Source organism: Miniopterus natalensis, chromosome 2, assembly GCF_054644295.1.
Source record: "Miniopterus natalensis isolate mMinNat1 chromosome 2, mMinNat1.hap1, whole genome shotgun sequence".
Lineage (NCBI taxonomy): Eukaryota > Metazoa > Chordata > Mammalia > Chiroptera > Miniopteridae > Miniopterus > Miniopterus natalensis.
Window position 1 is genome coordinate 96729513 of NC_142082.1, and position 22267 is coordinate 96751779.

Genomic DNA, 22267 nt, shown 5'->3' on the forward strand with positions numbered 1-22267 from the left:
TAACCTGGGGAAAAGATTGTTGGCTAAGGAGTGGATCCCAGTGCAAGCCCTCAAAAACTTGGGAAGGTAATTGGTTCTTTTTAAAAGCTCCTGGTTAAGCCCAGCTGGGCATGGCTCAGCGGTTGAGCATCGACCTAGGATCCTAGGGGCAATCGGGGTTCGATTCCCGGTCAGGGCACATGCCCGGGTTGAGGGTTCGATCCCCAGTCGGGGGCCTGCAGGAGGCAGCCAATCAATGACTCTCTCATCATTGATGTTTCTCTCTCTCTCTCTCTCCTTCTCCTTTTCTCTCTCTGAAATCAATAAAGATATATTTAAAAAATAATAATAATAAAAAAATAAAAGCTCCCGGTTAAAGCCCCAGGGGAAAAAGAGCTCTTGCTTCTGTTCCCACTCTTGCACTCGATCTCTGTGATACACACCCCATTACCCTCACTTGCCCCATTCCTTCATGTTCCCTCCTACCTGGGAACACATGACCATGAGGGTCTACTGACTACCTGGGACCCTCAGAAGACTGCGTGGGTTCCAAAGGAATATAAAGCAAAAACTCTGTTTTCACCCTTCCTGAAAACACAGTTGGAGTTTTTCCATGGCAGAACAGAAGCAGATGGGACATTGAAAACCAGGGGCAGGGGAAGACTTCCCGAATAAATCTTGCCACAAGATCACAGTCTCTCATGGGTGACTCCTTGGAATTCTTTCCTCTTGATCCTATCGAAGAGCCTTTTTTCCACCTACAACAATAGGGTTAGACCCCCTTCTGCAGAACAAACAAGGGGGAGAAGAAGAGCCCTTAAGCATAAAGCCTCAGGACAATCAGGTTCAAACTCTCCATCAAATACATCTAGGCCTCAGTTGTATTTCAGCTCTGGGCCCACAAAAGCAGCAAAACCAGATAACCCCATGGTTGACATCTGGACCAGCTACATTGACTAATGACCGCCTGCCCTGGTGCTAGGGCAGTGGAGACCACAACCCTGAAAGAACACACCTGGAAAGCAGATGAATATTCTATTGAGATCTTCTCCTATAACATCCCCTAGAAACTCACCCTTAAAAGCCCTTAGGACAGAGGACCCAGGGCTCTCTCCCTCCAGGTAGCAAGCAGGTGACTTTCCCTTCCCACTTTTCTTCCCCTTAGGTGTATTACCTTTACCTTTCTCTCTCCTAAGCTCCAAGGACCCTTCTTTTGCCTCTGTAACTTGTTTTCTGAACCCATTTCTTTTTTGTGTTAATCCTCACCTGTGGATATTTTTTCCATTTATTTTTACTTATTTATATATTTTTATTTTTTTATCTTTACTGTTGAAAGTATTACAAATGTCCCCCTTTTCCCTCATTGATCCCCTACATCCTACAACCCCTGCCCCACCCCAGGCCTTCACCACACTATTGTCTGTGCCCATGGGTTATGCATATATGCATATAAGTTTTTAGGTTAATCACTCCCCACCCACCCACCCCTGCCTTCACTCTGAGATTCATCAGTTCATTCCGTGCTTCTATGTCCCTGGATCTATTTTGTTCATCAGTTTATTTTGTTCCTAAGATTCCACATATAAGATCATGTGATGCTTGTCTTCCTCTGAATGGCTTATTTTGCTTAGCATAATACTTTTCAGGTCCCCCCATGCTGTCTTATAGGGTAAGGGGTCCTTCTTTCTTACAGCTGCATAGTATTCCATGCTGTAAATGTCTGAGAAGATGCTTGATATGATTTCAATCTTCTTGAACCTGTAGGGATTTGTTTTGTATCCTAACATGTGGTCTGTCTTTGAGAATGTCCCATGTGCACTTGAGGAGATTGTATATTTTGCAGCTTTGGGGTGAAATATTCTGTGAAGATCAATTAAATCCATCTGATGTAGTGTGCCATTTAGAGTCACTGTTTCTGTGTTGACTTTTTGTCTGGAAGATCTATCCAGTGAAGTCAGTGTGGTGTTAAAGTCCATGACTATGACTGTATTATTGTTGATCTCTCCCTTAAAGTCCTTAAGGTTATTATTGATAGGTCCTTATTTATTGACATTCTAATTCTTTATGCCTATGTTTCTCTCTCTGTTTCTTCTTATTATAGCAGCCCCTTTAACATTTCCTGCAATGCTGGTTTGGTGGTGATAAACTCCTTTAGCCATTTTTTGTCTGGGAAGCTCTTTATTTCACCATCTATTTTGAAAGATAGCCTTGCTGGATAGAGTAGTCTTGGTTTCAGATCCTTGTTCTGCATTACCTTGAATACTTCATGCCATTCCCTTCTGGCCTGTAGAGTTTCTGATGAGAAGTCAGCTGATAACATTATGGGAGCTCCTTCGTAGGTAACAAACTGCTTTTCTCTTGCTGCCTTTAGGACTCCCTATTTGTCTTGAACTTTTGGCATTTTAATTATGCTGTGTCTGGTTGTGGGCCTCTTTGGATTCTTCTTGCTCAGGACTCTGTGCCTCCTGAACTTGTGTGACTTTTTCCTTGACCACGTTAGGAAAGTTTTCTGCCATTATTTCTTCAAACAGGTTCTCTAACCCTTGCTTACTTTTGAGCTCTTCTGGCACTCCTATGATGTGAATATTGTTATGTTTCATGTTGTACGAGAGCTCCCTTAAACTGTCCTTCTGTTTTTTAATTGCTTTTTCTTTTTGGATCTCTGAGTGATTTTTTTCTACCCTGTCTTCTAATTCAATGATTTGATCCTCAACTTCCTCTAATCTGCTGTTTATTCCTTCCAATGTATTCTTTATTTCTGCTATGGCATTCTTAATTTCCTTCATAGTTTCCATATAATTTTTCATGCTGTTGAGCATCCTTACAATCAGTATTCTGAACTATATATCTGATAGATTGCTTATCTCATTTTATTTAACTCTTTTTTGCCACGACCTGTGCCGGGAAGTAGGGGATCCTGAGAGGGAGGGAAGGGAAATTAAGAAATACACAGAGACATATAAGACAGTTAAACCTGAGGCCAGGTGGGACACTGCCCTTGGATGGAGAGACAGTGACCCCAAGCAAGCTCAGCATCTTTATTATATACATCAAGGTAACAATTCTTCAAGGAAACTGGAGGAAGCTGAAAGGGCGAAAAACAATCCCTTGGTAAGCTTTCTCAGAACATACTGCTTTGCTGTGCCCAGAACAACATCTTGGAGGTTTTCTATTGTTATATGCTGCACCCACTGTACATTGAAGCTGGCACTTGACCGTTGTTTGGCTGATCACATATCCTAGCCTTTGGCAGAACATGTTGCATGCAAGCATAGCTTTGCTCAAGCCAGCATGTCAGCCTATGCAATGGACAGGAGGAACCTGTATCCAGGCATGGCTTGGCCTCTGCCCTGGACAAGGTCCCTCAGGGTCTTCAGGGCACAGTCTTGCTCCTGCCTGAGTCCCGGCCAGCTCCCAGGCTCAACCCCTTTCCACACTTTTTCTGGAGACTTCTCTTGTTCTTTCATTTGGGGCTTCTTTTTTTTTGTCTCCCCATTTTGGCTTCCTGTTTAGATTTGTTTCTATGTATTAGGTAGATCTGCTAGGACTCTCAGTCTTTTTGGAGAGTCTCTGGTGCAAGCTAATGACAGACACTGTTTGTGACTGGCCCTGAGTACCCTGTTTGGAGCTCTCAACAACCTTTCGCTTGAGGTCTCCTCTGTTGGGGCTGGGTGTAGTTGGACAGGACCAAGATGCGCACCCAAGTCTGCTTTTCCAAGGCCCAGGTCCAGAAGCAGATCAAACAAAGACTCAAAGCACTCTGAGGTCTGCCTCTGCCTGTAAGCTGAGTGATCTGATTCTCTTAATAAGGCTCAGGCTGCAGAAGCTCCACAGGGTGGAGAGGCTGGTTGTTATCACTCTTAACAAGCCTCAGGCTTTAGAAACTCCTTATGGTAGTGCAAGAGGTTTCCCAGCAGGATCGGGCAATTGCTCCCCACCCCCAGGCAAAACTGCTTAGAAGGTAAATGTCTGCCTGAGAAAGATGTCCTCTGCAGTATGCGGAAAAGACTCAACACAGGAATCCTGACGGGTGCCTTTTGATCGAAATCTCCAGAGTCCACAACCCCACATTCTCCTCACACAGCTCCAGTCCATTCTGCCCTCCCTCTGCTGGAGCCCAAGGTGAGTGGCTGCACGTGAAACTTACTGTGTTGGCTTTTAAAGAGGGTGCCTGAATTTCCAGCATCTCTCCCTGGCAGACAGAAACCCAGCTGCTTTTCACTGCCAGATGTTGAGTGGGCACCTTTCTGAGTTCTGGTGCTCTTGGCTGGGAAGCCCAGCCTGGAGTTTATGCCCCAGAGTCCTCAGTGGGAACCCCCTACAGCTGAGATATCCCTCTGGACCTTCAGCTGTTGCCTGTGGAAGCCTGGCCAGCCCTATTTTGCTTCCACATTTCCTACCAGTCTCTACGTGGTCTCCACTTGTCCTCCTTGGGTATGAGGGTGCTCTCCAGCTCACCTTCAGTTACAGTTGATTATTCAGGATCATTTTTCTGTATTTTAGTAGTAATTCCAGTTTGGTCCTAGGAGGAGGAGTCCGCTGCCATCTTTAATCCCTTTTTAATTCTTTAAGGTATAAAGTTATTCTGTGATTTGGGATCTTCCTTTTTTTTAAAAAAATAAAGGCATTTACAGATATAAATTTCCCTTTGAATGCTTTCACTGCATCCCATAAGTTTTATTTTCATTTATTTAAAATTATTTTCTAATTACACTTGCAAATTCTTTTTTGACACATAAGATGTTTAGGTGTGTTTTATTTAATTTCCACATATTTTCTATTTTTCCAGTTTTTCTTCTGTTAACTGATTTCTAACTTCATTCCATTGAGGCCAGGGGAGGCACTATGTATGATTTCTATTATTTTAAATTTACTGAAAATTTTTTGTGACCTAACATATGTAATATGTTGGATTATGTTCCATGTGCATTTAAAAAAATATGTATTCTACTGTTGTGTGAAGTGTTCTGTATGTGTTTTAGGTCTCATTGGTTTACATGGCCTATTTCCTTATTAACCTTCTTCCTAGTTGTTCTATCAACTATTGGAAGTGGGTTCTGAAATCTCCAACTATTATTGTAGAGCAGTCTATTTCATTTCTGTCAATTTTTGCTTCATATATTTTGGGTCTCTTTTGTAACAGGTTTTTGGTTTGTTTTAAATGTATTGATTTCAGAGAGAGCAAGAAAGAGGTAGAGACAGAAACATCAGTGATGACAGAGAGCCACCAATTGGCCACCTCCTGCACAAACCCCACCAGGGATTGAGCCTGCAACCCAGGCACATGCCCTAACAGGGAATCAAACCATGGTTTCCTGGACCATAGGTCGATGCTCAACCATTAAGCCACGCCAGCCAGGCTCTTTTGTAACAATTCATTATTTAAAATCTGTTTTCTTTGATATTAGTACAGTCTTCCCTGCTGTCTTTGGTTACTATTTGCATGGAATGTCTTTTTTTTTAATCCTTTCATTTTCAATCTACTGATGTCCTTGGATTGAAGGTGAATTTCTTCTAGATAACATATAGATAGGTCATAGTTTTTTTAAGTGAAAGGAAGAATCACATGTCTCTCACTTTAAATCAAAAGCTAGATATAATTAAGCTGAATGAGGAAGACATGTTAAAAGCTGAGGTAGAATGAAAGCTAGGTCTCTTAGGCCAAATACTTAGCCAAGTTGTGAATGCAAAGGAAAAGTTGTTGAAGGAAATTAAAAGTGCTACTTCTGTGAACATACAAATGAAAAGAAAACAAAACAGCCTTATTGCTGAAATGAAGAAAATTTTAGTAGTCTGGATAGAAGAACAAACTAGCTACAACATTGAAAGAAGTTCTACTGTGGGTAAAATGATATTAATTAGCATCATATGCTACAGAGAAATTGTTCATGAAAGGAAGAGTCAATCCATGCAGCAAACTTCATTGTTGTCTTATTTTAAGATACTGTCATAGACACTTCAGCCTTCAGCAACCACCACTCTGAGCAGTCAGCAGCTATGTGTCAAGACAAGACCCTACACCACCACCAAGATTACACTCACCTAAGACTCAGATTATGGTAAGCATTTTTCAGCATTTTAAAACAAATTTACAAACATTTTTAGCAAAAGTTAAAAAAGAAATTTTAACAAAAATTTTACATTTTTAAAAACAAATTTACATATTGTAGCAAAAAGTATTTTTAAATTAAGGTATGTACATTTCTTTAGACATAATACTATTGCACACTTAATAGGCTATAGTATTGTTATGAACTCAAGGGAGTCACCACTTGGGGTATTCTAGACAAGAATGAGAAGTGGTCATCTTTTTTGTTGTTGTTGTATATCCTCACCTGAGGATATTTTTTTCCATTGATTTTTTAGAGAAAGTGGAAGGGAGGGAGGGGGAGAGAGAGAGGGAGAGGAAGTTAGAGAGAGACACTTGACTGGGGCTGGGGATTGAACCTGCCCTTGACTAGGAATCAAACCTGTGACTCAGAACCCACGACTCTTTGGTGCGAGGACCTACTCTAACTACTGAGCCAAATCTACCAGGGTGAAACATGGTTATCATTAGGTAGTTTTATTTACTTACATCAAGTAAAAGAGACAATGGATTCACACCCAAAGCTCTGTCTTACAGAAAGGAGGCTTAGTTATTGCTTATATACACTATTCAGTTAATTACACGTTTTCTTGGCAGTTGGTTAAACTTATTGGGTTGGGTTCCTGGTCAAACTCATCCCATTACAGCTGCATCTGCAAGATACTGTGCTACATGTTAACATTTAGCAAGAATAGCATTGTCAGAACCACCCAGACCTGAGACCTTTGTCCTAACATATAACTTTTATATGCATTGGGAAACCAAAAATTCATGTGACTGGCTCTACTTTTGAGACAGCTCAGTAAGCCAGGACAAGTGGGATAGGGAAAATGAGACAGATAGCTAAACAATCTCACAGAGCAAGTTACAGCAGATGCAGATGCTCACCTCTGTTCGGTTTTGGCTGGTGACACAGGCTGTGAAAGAATTTACAACTCAGAGAAGAGATAGATGCAAAGAGGGAGTTTATTTTATTTTCCCCAAAGGGAAAGGGCTAATGTATCACTAGCCACTACAAGGGCAGGCAAGAAACAAAAGGTGGACTGCTCTTTTAAGCAGGTACTGTTTCTAGGTGACAAGGAAGGGAGGGGTGTGTTTCTTGAAGTTGAGCAGATACCAGGGACTGTCTTGAAAATTACAGTCCGTTTGCTTTCGAGGAAACAGTCCGGCAGATGTTCCAGGGAGGTACTTATTAGTATTTTTCCCAAGCCTGTAAAACATGCTTAGAGCAGAAGTTACAAAGAATTCAAAGAGGCTCATTTAAAGAGGAGGGGGAACGGGAACCTTCCACTAACTAGACTCCTTGGTGCGAATTATTCCTCAGTTGTAAAAACAGCAGGGAGGAGGTGGATGCAGGAATATAGCTTTGAGAGTAGCTTATCTTGTCCCCCAGTTTGAACAGAGGAGCCAACAATCTTGAGGTTTAATTACCAGGTGCTTCTCATAAATTGTGGAAGGCCACAGCAAAGAAAGAGGCACTTTTCCTGTCCTTACATCCTCCCTAGAAATAACATCTAGGCCTCAGTTGTATTTCAGCTCCAGACTCAGAAAAGCAGCAAAACCAGGCAGGTGACCCCAGAACCAGATGTGATGACTGACCAATCAGTGAAGACCATGGCCCTGGAGGAGCACACCTAGAAAAGTGATTAATATTCTGCTGAAACCCTCCCCTGAGACCTCCCCTAAGATTCCAGCTTACAGAAAGAGATAAAGCCTCAAAACAAAGGACCCAGTGTGTGCTCTCCCTTCCCCTCTTCTTCCCTCACAGACATGCATCTCCTAAATAAACCCTAAAGGACTCCACCAGGCTTGCAACCATGAGAGCAATGGGCAGCAACCCCTCCTCCCAGGCTAACTTCTGAACTTGATCCCAAATCCCCTTTTCTCTCACTTCCCAGAGAGCCAGGGCAGCCCAGCCTAGGCCCGCCCTCCTTTTGCTTCTTCTCTGCTAAGCCCTTTCTTGTTTTACTGTCTCCAGCTTTAATAATGTTCCCTCATAGTCACTAGACTCCTGCTGTGAAATTTTTCCTGCATGAAGTTAAGAACCCACACACTACCACTGGCCCCAGGCACACCCGCCAAGGGCCCAGTTCCCTTTGCAGTAACACTGTGATACTGGCATTACTGCGGTGGTCCAGAACTCAGCCGCAGTATCACTGAGGTATGCCTGTAGTCAAGTATAAATTCATAACCTTTCTACATTTTTTCTATTCTCATTTTCTTCATATCTGGAGATTTCATTTTTTCCCATTACTTTACTCTCTACTCCAGCCTTCACCTCTCTGGAACGACAGATATGTATTTCTAACTACTTAGGAACACTACCGCGAACTTCAAACTCACGAAGTCCTCAACTAAATTCATTATCTTACCCTCCTGTTTTCCCAATCCTATACCCTCCCCAAATTTGCTTGTTTCCAGCTCCTGGGAATCACCTTCATTTCTCGATTAATGGCAGCACCACCCACCCACTTTTCCCAAACTCCAACTTTGGAGCCACCCCGTATTTGCTAAATCCCGCCTGAAAGACGAAACAAAAAATGCTAAACCTGGGGCTAGTGCAGGAAGCAAGCAAGCCTGCCGGCCGCGGCCGCGCCCTTGGGGCCAGGAGCACCATCTGCTGTGAGGCGGGGCGGGGGCGTGGCGGCGGGGTCGGGGGCGGGGCGTCGGGGCGTGGCGGCGCGGAGGGGTGGGGGCGGGGCGGGGGGGTGGGGGCGGGGCGGCGGGAGGGGTGGGGGCGGGGCGGCGGGAGGGGTGGGGGCGGGGCGGCGGGAGGGGTGGGGGCGGGGCGGCCCTCCCAAGGCCTCTTCCGCCCGGCCGCAGGTCCGCACCCTGGAGAGTCCGGAGCTGGGAAGCACCCGGAGCCAGAGCGCCCAGAATCCTGAGGCACGGGGAGCTGCCGAATCCTCTGGCAGGTGCGTGGACACCGCGGGGTATTCCTAGCGGTGCTCGGTGTCAGCGCTGGAGGCTGCGGGGCCCCGAAACCGGACTTGGTGGGACAGCCCGGGGCGCGGCGCTCAGGCCCAGGTCTCTGGAAGGGAGCGGCGGCCCTGGGGCTTCCCATATCCCGTTTCCGATGTGCCTGGGGGCATGTCTGTCTTCTGAAAGTTGGGTTACAATGCAAGCTTTCGCAAAAAGTCCAGGATTTTAGTGGATAATCAGGGAGCACCGTGAGTATTGGGAACACCGTCCGTGATCGGAACACTTACTGTTGGTTGAAGTCCAAAGTCGAAAACCTGGAAATGAGTTTTATGATTCCTGCGAGGGCTGAGTTGTTAAATCAGCCTCTAGAACAGGGCACTGCCCAGTGTTCAGTCTTTACGCTCTGGGTTGCAAAATGACAGTAAACATGAAGATCTATAAAATGTGCCTTTAGAATAAAGGAGAAATTAACTCCGCATGTGTGCATGTTGCAGATCCTTTCCGTGCGCTGACCTGATCGTGTATTCAGTGCTCCGGGCTGTGATGAGCTGTAACGTGCCACCCAAGTAGGAGCAGCACCAGAGTGGGTGGCCTTTCTTTTCCCGGGTTCAATAGTCCCATTAGGGAGGTGCGGGGTTGATTCCATTTGAGTCCAAATATGCAAATAGTATCAGAGGCTCTTCTGTAATCTTTGGCTTTAATGGATGTGGGAGTTTTTAGTAAATAAGCATTTATTGAATGCCTGCTGTGTGCCCTAGGGTCTAGGGATATAAAGATCAACAAGGCACAGCCCTTGCATGGGATCTGCTCTCCTGGAGAAACTAGAAGTGTTAAGAGGAGAACAGCCAGTGATTGCAGGGATGTATGACTACAGCTGCCTACTGGGGGCCGTGGGGAGGTCGCAGCCTGGTCTGGATCAGAGCAGAGAGATCCAGGGAGGGTTCCAACTGCACCCACAGTTTCTGGGTAGAGTGGCCAGAATTTGTGACAGACAGGCTTAGAGTTTCCCAGGACTTGGGGCTGTGTCCCTAAGCCAGGGCCTGATGACAGGAAGAGTCACTTATCTGGAGAGGTGGAACTGGGCAGCCAAGCCCACACCAACCAGCCTCCTCCAGCTTAAGCAGGTATATTACATAGAGACTATCCTGAAATTGTTCAAGATTCATTAGAAAGTTTTGGTGTTTTGTTTTTTTGTTGTTCGATTTTTTTTTTTAATTTTTATTATTGTTTAAAATATTACAGATGTCCCTTTTTCTCCCCAATGACCCGTTCCACCCTGTTCCTTCCCCCTCCTCAGTCCCTCTCCCCACCATTGTCCATGTCCTTGGGTTGTGTATATATGCACATAAATTCTTTGGTTACTCTCTCCCCCTCCACCCACCCGCCCTCCTCCATCCCGCTGAGATTCATCAGTCTCATCTATGCTTCCATGTCATTGAATCTATTCTGTTCATCAGTTTATTAAGTTCTTTAGGTTCCACGTATAAGCAAGATCATGTGATATTTGTCTTTCGCTGCCTGGCTTATTTCACTTAGCATAATATTCTCCAGGACCATCCATATGTTGTTTGATTTTTAACTGTCAGAGTTTAAGAGCAAAGTAGGTTAACCTAAATAGGGCAGTCTAATATCTTTCACAGTATTCATCATCATCTCTCTCATCTTCAAACCACGATAATTATGAATCAGTAGAATGTAAAAGATAACACATAAGAAATTAGTAAATATAATGCTTTGGAAAGGGAGTTAAATCAAGGGACTTCAGTTTAACCAGAACGCATAAGAAAGAAAAAAGTGAACTAATATATTCATATGTTGGATAGTGCCTACTAGGTTCTGGGTAGGATTTACAAGTGTGAGGTGGGGGTAGGGGACAAGGGTCCCAGCAAGAAGAAACAGCATGTGGGAAGGCCCTGATCCCCAAGCTTAAAAGTTTTTGCTAACCTGAAGAAAAAACCAGTATGGCCAGGGCAGAGTGAGAATGGTGTGCATAATGAGACTGGAAACAGAGGCCAGGCCTTGAACCATAAGAAGTCTGAATTTCATTTGAAATGGAATTAAGAAAAAAAAATTACTCAAGCTACAGTATGGAGAAGAGATTAGAGGCAGAGAGGAGCAGAAGTGGGGAGAGGAGTCAGGACTTCTCTCTGATGGGGCATGGGCCCAGGTGGCATTGGAGATGGAGAATGTGGATAGATTCCGGTTATATTCAGGGGTAGTGATGACGAGATGCTCATGGCCTAAGGGTTACCCTCAAAGGGGGAGAAATCAAGGGTAGCTTGAGCAGCCAGCTGGATGTGGAAGCCACCTGCCTACAGGGGTACTGGGGGTGGCCTGCACTGAGGACTTGGCACATCTGAGGTATGGGTGTTTGGAAGGCAATGTGCATTTTGTCCAAAATTAGAGGTTGTCTGCATTTAGCCAGCATTTAGGGCCTTGAGGAATAGGCACCATTGCTCAAGTAAAAGGACCAGAGTGGGTGGCTCTAGTCAGCTTGGGAGAACAGAACATTTGGGGCAGGGGGAGCAGGAGGAACACAGACCCTAACCATGTCCTCAGGGGACTGCACCTGGTAGGCACCCTTGGAGATGGGAGGCCCAGCCACCCTGCAAGAAACCTGCTAACTGACCTTCCTTAAAGGAACATCAGACCCAGGAACCGCTTTTCACCAAACCCCCCCTGTTAAGAGATGACTTCAGTTTTTTAAAATTAACAATTAGCTACCATGAATTAAACCCAATATCTCACCACTTATTAATTGTAAAATGCACATAATATTTCTTTCAATTTGTCTTAGAAGTAATTCTTTTCTATATGTGGAAATGTAAAAGAAATTAACTTCAAATGTGTGTGTATATATATCTTTCCATTTAAACATAAGTTTTATGTTTTTATTACTAATTATTCAATTTATCTCTAGAATGGCTTACCAGAAACCCAAATAACTAATAAACCTCTTTGAATTTATAGAAGACTTATATATAAAAGTCCATGGGTTCACTAGCACATAATGTTAATTTTTAATTTAAAAATTAATGCTTCTATATATATGTATATATATGTGTATATGTATGTATATTTAATCTTCACCTGAGGATATTTTTTCCATTGATTTTATTTTTAGAGAGAGTGGAAGGGAGGGAGGGGAAAAGAGAGAGAAACATCAATTTGAGAGAGACACATTGATTGGTTGCCTCCCTCACGAGCACCTCCATCGAACCTGCAACCCAGGTATGTGCCCTTGTCTGGGAATCGAACCATAAGCATCAACCCTTCAGTGAATGGGCCAACGCTCTCACCAATGAGCCACACCAGCCAGGGCACTTCTATATTCTTTTAAAAAATTCTTTATTTATTGATTTGAAAGAGAGAGAGAAAGGGGTGGGGGGAGAGAGGCATTGATTTGTTCTTCCACCTATTCATGCATTCACTGGTTGATTCATGTATGTGCCCTGACTGGGGATTGAACCCACAACCTTGGTGGACCAGGAATACACTCTAACCAACTGAGCTACCAAGCCATAGCAATGCTTCTATATTCTTAAATCACATTTGATCTGTAACTGAAATCTGTCATGTTTTCCTTAAAATGTGTATCATGAGTCTATACAAAAGGATTTTTGGGTGTCATAATATCAGCCATAAAAGCTAGAAATGATTCTAAAACCAACATACATAATGCAAACTCGAGTAATATCCAACTTTTGTGATTATAACATGATTGCAATATCTTTTTTTAAAAATAATGCTCAACTCTCCCACAGTTTGTGTGTAGAACAACTCTAAAGTCACTGTCATTTATATTTACTGAAAAGAAAATCCTTAAAAGTTATGACTTGAAGTTTCTTTTCCCTGCAGGATGACTGTGGGAGTCTTTGCAAATTGTACTTTCTGTTTGAAAGTCAAGCACTTACCTCGTCAACAGAAGAAAAAGCTACAAACTGACATTAAGGAAAATGGTGGAAATGTTTCCTTTTTACTAAATCTTCAGGTATTTGCAAATTTCCTAAGAATTCTTCTGTGGTAGACATTGTGCCTGAGGGGAGCACAGGTCATGGTGAGAAGAGTAAGCAGAGAACCTGGCAGTAGGGAAGTCAGCGAAGGCAGGGAAAGTGACATCTTGAACAGGGTATCTGGGCTGGAGAGAGGCAGAGGAGGGAAGACCAACCAGTTCCATCTTCTCCCGTTCTTGTGAGCTGTAGGACAATCCTACATGCCCTGTGAATCTGATATATGACAGCACAGCCAAGGATATCAATAGAAGAAACATTAGACCAGCCAAATCTGCTCTTGAATGAGAAAAGTTACAATGTGCAGCATTTGCTAAAAGCATGCTAGTCACTCGCCGGTATGTCAACACTGGAGTGACACCTGTAAGATGGCTCCTATAGGACAGAAAAAAACTCATGTATTGTAAACTGATCTTTGTACTGTTTATTTAAAGGTGGAAGGAAGCTACCTACTCTCTTGAAATGAACTGTAGGCCTAACAGTTTAGATCTAGAATTTCACAGTTGGATGAAATCTTGAAAATAACAAAGGTTACCCTGCTCTGTTTTTTTGTTTCTTTTTTTAAAATCCTCACCTGAGGATATTTTTTCCATTGCTTCTTCAGAGAGAGTGGAACGGAGAGAGAGAGAGAGAGGGAGACATTGATTGGCTGCCTCCCCGCACGTGCCCCGACCAGGGCCAGGGATTGAGCCTGCAACCGAGGTACGTTCCCTTGGCTGAAATCGAACCCAGGACCCTTCAGTCTATGGGCTGATGCTCTAACCACTTAGCCAAACTGGCTAGGGCTTACCCTGCTCTGTTTTAACTACCTCATCATAAGAAGTAAAAATTGAAGTTCACAGTTGTTAGGTGCCAGGCCTGCAAGTGCAGGCCCTGCCCTGTGCATACTCTTCCCTCTGTTGGTTGGTTGATGAGACTGCCCCTTCCTGGACCACAGGCCTGGGTTTGCCAACTGGAGGGAGCCAGGCTTGTTCTGTGAAGCACAGGCATCTCCAGCTGGATACGTTCTGCATAGAGAATGCCAACACAGGCTCTCACTTTTAGAATCTCTCATATACAGGACTGCAGCCTTTTCAGCAGTTGTTGTCAGTGTCTATAACCGTTTGAAATGTGCATACCAGCTATTGTAATGAAGGAGAGAGCACAATATGTGATGATGAGAAATGATCTCCAAAATAAATTGTCAAGTGGAAAAGCAGTGTGTTTAGTATGCTGCCATCTGTGGCTACAAAGAGGGCTGTGTACTTGTATGTATGTTGTCCACATAGAATAGCTCTAGAAGAATACCTGAGCACAAGTTACAGCAGGTGCCTCTGGGAGAGGAACCTGGAGAAATGGTAGGAAGTAATTAACTTATTATTATAATTTTACTTTTTAGATATTTTATAATGTGCTTATGCTACTTATTTAAAAATAAGTGAATAAAATTGCAAATTAACAAATTAAAATAAATATTAATGAATACTTTTTAAACCTCTTATTCTACTCCTAAGGAAAAAATAAATTGTATAAAAAAGTGTACGTGAAGAAACTCAGCACAGCATTTTTTTAGAGGAGTGAAAATTTGGAAACAACGTCTAGGATTGGTTATGGTACATCCATATCCGTACTCTTTAAAAACTTGATTTTTTTTTTTTTTTTTAACTTTAATGTAACAAGAAATTGTATTACTTATAAGAGTTTTAGAAGTCTGAGGAAAATTGTTACAGTTACCTTCAAACAAGACTTTTAAGGGTGAAAATTACAGATACAAAGTCATTAAATTTTGTTTCTACTAATGCATAATGAATTGATTCTTTTTTCTTAGTGTACACATATAATCTTAGACAATGCTGATGTTCTCAGTCAGTACCAACTGAACTCAATCCAAAAGAACCATATCCATATTGTAAACCCGGATTTTATATGGGAATCTGTCAAAGAAAGGAGACTCTTGGACGTAAAGAATTACAATCCTAACAAGTCACTGGACAACATACCACCTTGTCAAGAGCCAAGCAGCTCTGGTAAGTATTTCATATCAAGCACTCAGTGTATTATAGGTGCTACAGTAAACATTTTGGTTTGTCAAAGGTACTATATACAAACTATGGTGCAGAAATACTACCTAAAAATTAGACTTGTTATCTCAGAAAATGGGCAGCAAAATAGCACAGGACAAAGACTACTTTAGCAATAGAAATAGATTTGTCAATATGCAGTCTAGTGTGATCAGAATCAAAATGACTACAAAAAAGACTGATAGTCTCACCCTGGCTGAGTAGCTCAATTGGTTAGAGCATCGTCCAGATACACCAAGATTGTGGGTTCGATTCCAATCAGGGCACATACAAGAATCAACCAATTAATGCGTAACTAAGTTGAACAACAAATCGATCTATCTTTCTCTCTTTCTTCCCCCTTTTCCCCCCTCCCCTCTCCCCTCTCTCTAAAAATAGATAAAATTAAAAATTAAAAAAAACAAACACGGATAGTCTTAGAAAACTTGATGTTTAATTTTAACTGAGAGGAGGAAGAATCTTTGTGTTAAAAAATTATAATAATGATCGGAAATTTTATGACCAGTGTTTGGCTAAAAAGGTTTCTTTCAAAAGATTATGTCTCCAAAAGCAGCATATCTCATTTATAACCCAGGTTTTATTTTGGTATCTGACTGGGAAGAAAGCCTTTGGACACAGAGAAATACATTCCTCATGAGACACATCAAAAGTTAAGCAGTTCTTCCTTGGCCAGTGTGACTCGGCTGGTTGGAGTGTCATCCTGTATACCAAAGGGTTGTGGGTTCGATTCCCAGTCAGGGCACATACCTAGGTTGCGGGTTCGATCCTCAGTTGGGGTGCATGCAGAAGGCAACCAGTTGATGTTCTCTTTCACATCAGTGTTTCTCTCTCTCCCACCCCCTTTCTCTCTAAAATCAATTAGCATATTCTTAGGTAAGGATTCAAAAGAGTCAAGCAGTTCTGATAAATACTAATAAACACATGATATGTTAGATATCATCTTATATGATATTAATTGTATTATTTATAAAAGTTTTAGACATCTAAGTGTGTTGGTGTGGTTCGGCCTCTTTAGACAAGTGCTTTTCCAGAAATGCTGTCATCAGATGGTCTTGCTGTCTCAGAAAATGGTAGCCGAAACAAAAAGGCAGGATGATAAACTCCTTTTACACTGAAAATATTTTTCAACATCCAGAATAATACAGTCAGATTCAGAATTACAACAAATATATTGATGACTTGAAATTGTGATAGCATAATTAAAACTGAAAAGAAATCCTCACATTAGAAGAGTTATTCTTATCTATCATAATGCTGTAGTGTTAAAGATTCTTCTATAAGAAAAGTATGAAGCAAACATTGTGCAGCTTCACGTAGGAACACTGAATTTCCCTCTAAACTAGAACAGGTTTGTGACCTGATGGCCCTCGGGAACTCATTCTGATCCTGCGTTGTGTTGGAAATACCCTTCATAACTATGCTCACCAATATCTTCAGAAGAGAAAAATGCCATTCGAAATTATATGCCTGTCAATGAGCTTCAAATAATACAGATTACATGGGGATTCTCTTCACATGGCTATTAAAATAAAATTAGAATGATATGTTCTCACTATGTTTTAATTTACCATCCTCCTTTCCCACTTGTATTGTCCTTAGATCACCTGTAACTAGCTAACTTAAAGACACCTTAAAAATAGAATAGCATGGAAGATATAACCCACTTTTAAGAATCTTAACACTTCCAGTATTTATTGTTAGATCATTTAAATAAATCTTTGAGTAGTTAACAAGTGTTTTGTTTGTTTTAATTCTAGAAGTGAAAACAGACAAGCTAAGCCTGGACAATGCCACAGAGATAGAAAACGTCGTGGAACTTACTAAGTAATCTACTTCTGGTCATTAAGACTAGGCAGAGTTTGCAAAATGTTTTATAAACCTCAAGCACAGTATTAAAATGCTATTAGTACATCAGTATTTTTGGTAGTATTTTAATTTATGTTGCTTATCTAAATTTATTAAGTTTTTATTTAAGATTTTTTTACTTCAGTTAGTAGAGTGATAATTATTTTGTCTTGTCAGTATTATATGAGATTGGATGTAATTGTGACATTGATTTGAAAAAAAGAAAATCCACCGGAGATAAGATTTCGGCAGTCTGGTCACCCTGTTACCTTACTGAACAGTCTTTAGAAGCAGTTCATTACTCTCTACCTGATATTTTTAAAAATAATACCAACCTTCCAAAATGGAGTACTTGAGTCTGAAGCTCTACATGGCTTCTTAAAGCATACCCGAAACTGCAGCATCAATTGGGCATCACATTTTGCCTTGTTGTACTTGTTAATAGTAGTGCTAAAAGAGAGAAAAAGTATCAGAATTAAAAGTACAGATTATGAGAAGTCTATTATTTTAAAGGGGACTTGACTGTAGCTCAGAGACGTGAGGGCCTGTCTAAAGTGACATAGTGTCTAAGGGTCCATTCCAGGGTGAATGCAAGGCCGCCCGTCTGTGAGGAGCTGTGCTTTCTTCAACACGTTGGCCTGTTTCTTTTATGCCTGTGCTTTATGTTACCCCGCTGGCCAATGCAGACACACAGTATTCTGCATCAAAGCTGTAGAATTACATAAAGGAGGAATCCAGCTCATTCCGTAAGACCTTTTGACCATTTTTAGAATATGTAAGGAGGAGTTAGGGATTTATAATGCATTTTGAGTGGAGTTAGGAGAGGTACAAGAAAAAGTTTTTGAAAATCCTGTTTAGTCTAAAAGTCAATTTTAATATTTTTTAATTATACAAATTTCAGGTCTTATACAGAGAATGTTGAAATTCCTCATTTTCCTCAAGATTTTGAAGTTGCAAAGTATAATATCTTGGAAAAAGTAAGAGACCAGTATCTGTTTGGAAAAAAAGCTGTCTGAATGTCTTGTGATTATTCTTCCTGCTTGATAATTTTCTTCTTGTTCTGAAAAATTATGCATATCCTGAATAATATTCTTTAATATATGAGTTACTTTTTAATAATCAAGAAAATTTTTTCATTTAAAATATAATGGCCCTGTCTGGGTAGCTCAGTTGGTTTGAGCTTTGTCTCTATATGTCAAGGCTGCAAGTTTGATTATGGTCGGGGCACATGCAAGAAACAATCAATGAATGCATAAATAGATGGAACAACAAATTGATGTTTCTCGCTTGCACTCTCTTTTTCCCTCTCTCCCATCCTCTCTCTAAAAATTAATTTAAAAAAATTTAATGTATAACTTTTTAGTGTAAAAGTAGTTGCTCATAATTACTGTAAAAGTAATGCATGCTCATAATAAAAATGTAAACACTATAAAATATTGATATGATATTAAAAATAAAGGTCCTACCCTAGCCGGTTTGGCTCAGTGTGTCAGCCTGCGGACTGAAGGGTCCTGGGCTCGATTCTGGCCAAGGGCACGTACCTCGGTTGCAGGCTCGATCCCCAGCCCTGGTCGGAGGCAACCAATCGATGTGCTCTCACATCCATGTTTCTCTTTCTCGCTCCCCCTTCCACTCTCTCTGAAAATATCCTCAGGTGAGGATTAAAACAAATAAATAAAAATAAGGCCCTGCCCTGGCTGATTGTGACTCGGTTGAAGCATCATCCGGTGCACCAAGAGGTGGCAGGTTCAATTCCCAGTCAGGGTACCTACCCAGGTTGCTAGTTCTTTCCTGGGTCAGGGTGCCTGCTGGAGGCAACTGATTGTTGTTTCTTTCTCTCTCTCCCTCCCTTCCTCTAAGATCAATTAAAAAGTAAATGAATAAAATAAAGGTCCTCCCTGTTTTTAACAGTTTCTTATATTTTAAGAGTAGATTTGACACAGGTATTTGCACCATCTTGAATTTCCATTACTTTTCATTTAAAAGAAAAACAAAAATTTTTCTCCAACATGGCACAAATGCAAATTAGCTTTAGCATTCAAAATGATGCTCCATTTGTATTTTTTAGGTATTACAATAACTTGAAAATAACTTCCCTCTGTGATAAAGAAGATATGAAAAGTGGTACCATTTAAACATATGCAAATAAATCTTTAGTAAAGATATAGGAGGGAAAAGTACCAAAATAGTAATAGTGATTATATATCTGCAGTGTTATTGCAGGTGATTTTTATTTTTTCTTTGTACTGTCTGTATTTTCTACATTACATTTCCAAATGATCATATATTAGTTTTAAATCAACCTTTTTTTTTTTAAATGCTCATCTGAGAATATGTTTTATTCATTTTAGAGAGAGGTAGGGAATGAGCGAGAGAGAAAAAGAGAGGGAGGAACATCTATCAGTTGCCTCCTGTATGCTCCCCAACCGAGGATCAAGCCCAAAACCCAGGCATGTGCCCTGATCAGGAATCAAACCCACAGCCTTTTGGTGCGTGGACCAATGTTCCAACCAACTGAACCACCCGGCCAGAGCTAATCAACCTTTTAAAATGGCATGTGCAGTTTGTTGTTTAATGAATGCAGCTTATGAAAGACCAATCTCATTTCCAGAATGGGACAGAGGGAGGTCGGGAAACTGCAGTGGTGGAATTGCGGTGCTCCCAGGACCCTGGGGACCCAGCCTTCCTCATAGCTGCACACTTCCTCCTGGATGGTGGCACTGAGGTAATGGTCTTTATATCAATTCCTATGTGTTTATCCATCCTTGTTCATAACTAGTTCCCTTTACATTGATCAGTGAACCTGCCAACCTGTTCATACTTTTCATTTTGCCTGAAAATACGTTTGAAAAGTGGAAATGTGTTCCCTTTTGAAAAGTGGCAGGTGAGGAGAGCCATGTGAGCCCAGTGCCCCTTGACCAGAGCAGCAAAGGGGGCTTATCAGAGGAAGGCACTCACTATGTAGGGTTCTTGCTCCTGTTCTGAGTCACTTACAGAAATTTTACTAATGTATATACCTCTCAAAGCAATCCATTCACACACCTCATTAAGCACTTACTATGTGCCAAGCAGTCTGCTGTGTTCCAGTAGGCTGGAACCCAAAGATAAAAAATACTTAAACCTGCCCCTCAGAAATCACCACTTGGGAGGAAATAACACTTTCATGATTTTAACCTGCTGTGACAGTGAAATGTCTGTGAACTGTTGTGGGCTCTGAGTGGCAAGGAAGGCTTTGCAGAGACCAACCTAAAACAGTTATGAAACAAAAATAAATTCAGAACTAATACCTACAGTTCAAAGAAAATGCTACAGAATCATCAGGCTGTCTTCTGTCTAGACATTCTGCTTACAGACAGGAAACAGCAGGGTGCACAGGCGCAGCTCAGTGGGGTGGGTGGTCCTCCCAGCAGTTCACTCAGGCTGTGGGGACGCTTGCTTTGCTCCCATGCCAGGGCCAGCTCTAGGCAAGCAAGGAGGCTCATATCAGGTGGGTGCACATCCACCTGACTTAGAAGCCCACCCACAGAAGCCCATACCTCTTATAACAGGGGCCTGGGGTTGAGATGCCCTTAAGAGAAATGCCCATTATCAGAGTCCCTGCTCCCAGGGAAGCTCAAGGTGCAGGTTTCCCAGCTTCTATTTATGGTTCGTTCATTGAACTCCCAGTTCCAATGCAATTGACTAATGACAGGTTACTATTACCCAGACAATTTTGCCTCATATTACAACTGACACTCTACCCTTTTCAGGTTTCCATGGGAGCTGCTATAAAAATTTAATCCAAGGTCAAATGTGTCCAAGAAGAGGAAAGGTTTTTGTTAACCTTTTACCCCCAAATATAGACAATATTTGGTGGGGGATTTAGTTGTGTGGGTAAGAACTAAGTGAAAATCAAGTTGAAAACCATGATAGACATGTTACTGTTTTTCTTCTTACTTGAGAAAGAAAATGCTGCTGCTGGCTAGGCTAACCTGCCCCTTCCTGCTCTGTATGGAGAGCTGTTGTTGGGTGCCTTCCCTCCTTCAAAAGTCTGAGTTTCCTTGGCAAGTCTGTTCACCTTGATAGAAATGATCCTCACTTAACCACCAGAGAAGGAGCTGTTCCAAAGGAGACTCTTCTAACTTGCCCTTTTCCTTTATTAAACCATTTTGATGGGAAATATGTTAAACTCTACCTTGTTAAATGAAGTAACTTGAACATGACATGCTTCTTTTTGCCAAGTTTGAGAGGCATCCTATGGACACCAGTCCAGGAGGAGGTTTATATGTCATGACTCTCTTGATAGTAGCAGGGATTTAATGCCTTATATATGTTCCTGTTCCCCTGGTACATAGCAGATATTCAATAGAGATTGATACTAAGTTACTGTATCCTCATATCCTAACACTTTGCTTCCTACTATATTCATAGCCTAGAAAGCAGTTCTCTGTAAAGCAAACCTCTGAAGATGCAAGTGAGTACTATGAAAATTACATTGAAGAGCTAAAGAAACAAGGATTTCTACTAAGAGAATCGTTTACCCCCGAAGCCACCCAATTAGCATCTGAAAAACTGCAAGCAGTAAGATTGATTTATCCATGTTATTTTGTGTTGTCGATTGAATATTTTTAAGAGAAATATTTTCTTTATGGCAAATAAATACTGGCAGGAGAGAAGAGTGGGAGTTAGGAGAAGTAACAGTGAACCCACAAAAAGGCATGGAAGCTGAGAGGGGAGTGAGTTCCAGGATGAGGCCCATATGGCTTATTTCAGTAACAAACCATCACAGCTTTCAAAATATTTCATTATAACGTAGGCCAAGAATCAGAGGTTTCTAACCCTTAATATCACTTAACTTCTAATTCCACTGGCAATTAATAGGGTGAAGAAAAAGACAAGAAAAAGTAAAATGGGACTAAAAGAGAGAAGGGGGAACAGAGAGAGGTCATAGGCAGGAGGTGGAGGGAAAGCTGAGGAGAAAGAGGAGGCCTGGAGTATTAAAAGTTACTTGAGTGTGAGTGGCTCTCTCTTGGGTACAATTATATCTTCTCATTCCTCTGATTATCTCTATTTAAAAATAAACCTACCTATGAAAACTTTCTGTTGGTATTGTTTTGCCATTTTGTTGCAGTTGCTTTTGGAGGAAGTAATACATTCAAGCGCTCTGAGCCAAGAGGTGAGCAATTTAGTGGAGATGATTTGGGCAGAGGCTCTCGGCCACCTGGAGCACGTGCTCCTCAAGTCCATGAGCAGGATCAGTCTTAATGATGTAAGTCATGTGTGTCTTTGAAACAGTGCCTCTAACCTAACAAACCTGCTTTCCTGGTTTCTTAGCTTCAATGGTATCACTTCTGTTTGAGCGCTGGTTCAGTTGTTTTTGGATG

At 41.6% G+C, this 22267-nt stretch overlaps 1 protein-coding gene across 1 annotated transcript in view; it reads left to right on the top strand.

The window, feature by feature from the left end:
• Nucleotides 1–8882: 8882 nt before the first annotated feature.
• PARP4 (poly(ADP-ribose) polymerase family member 4) overlaps nucleotides 8883–22267 on the top strand; it is an 85305-nt gene continuing 71920 nt past the window's right edge. The window contains exons 1-8 of the mRNA XM_016203563.2: nucleotides 8883–8982; nucleotides 12848–12980; nucleotides 14807–15005; nucleotides 16817–16883; nucleotides 17806–17881; nucleotides 19516–19629; nucleotides 21315–21464; nucleotides 22015–22152. Of these exons, the coding sequence (XP_016059049.2) occupies nucleotides 12849–12980; nucleotides 14807–15005; nucleotides 16817–16883; nucleotides 17806–17881; nucleotides 19516–19629; nucleotides 21315–21464; nucleotides 22015–22152 (876 nt within the window). The 5' untranslated portion in view covers nucleotides 8883–8982; nucleotide 12848. The remainder of the gene's footprint in view (nucleotides 8983–12847; nucleotides 12981–14806; nucleotides 15006–16816; nucleotides 16884–17805; nucleotides 17882–19515; nucleotides 19630–21314; nucleotides 21465–22014; nucleotides 22153–22267) is intronic.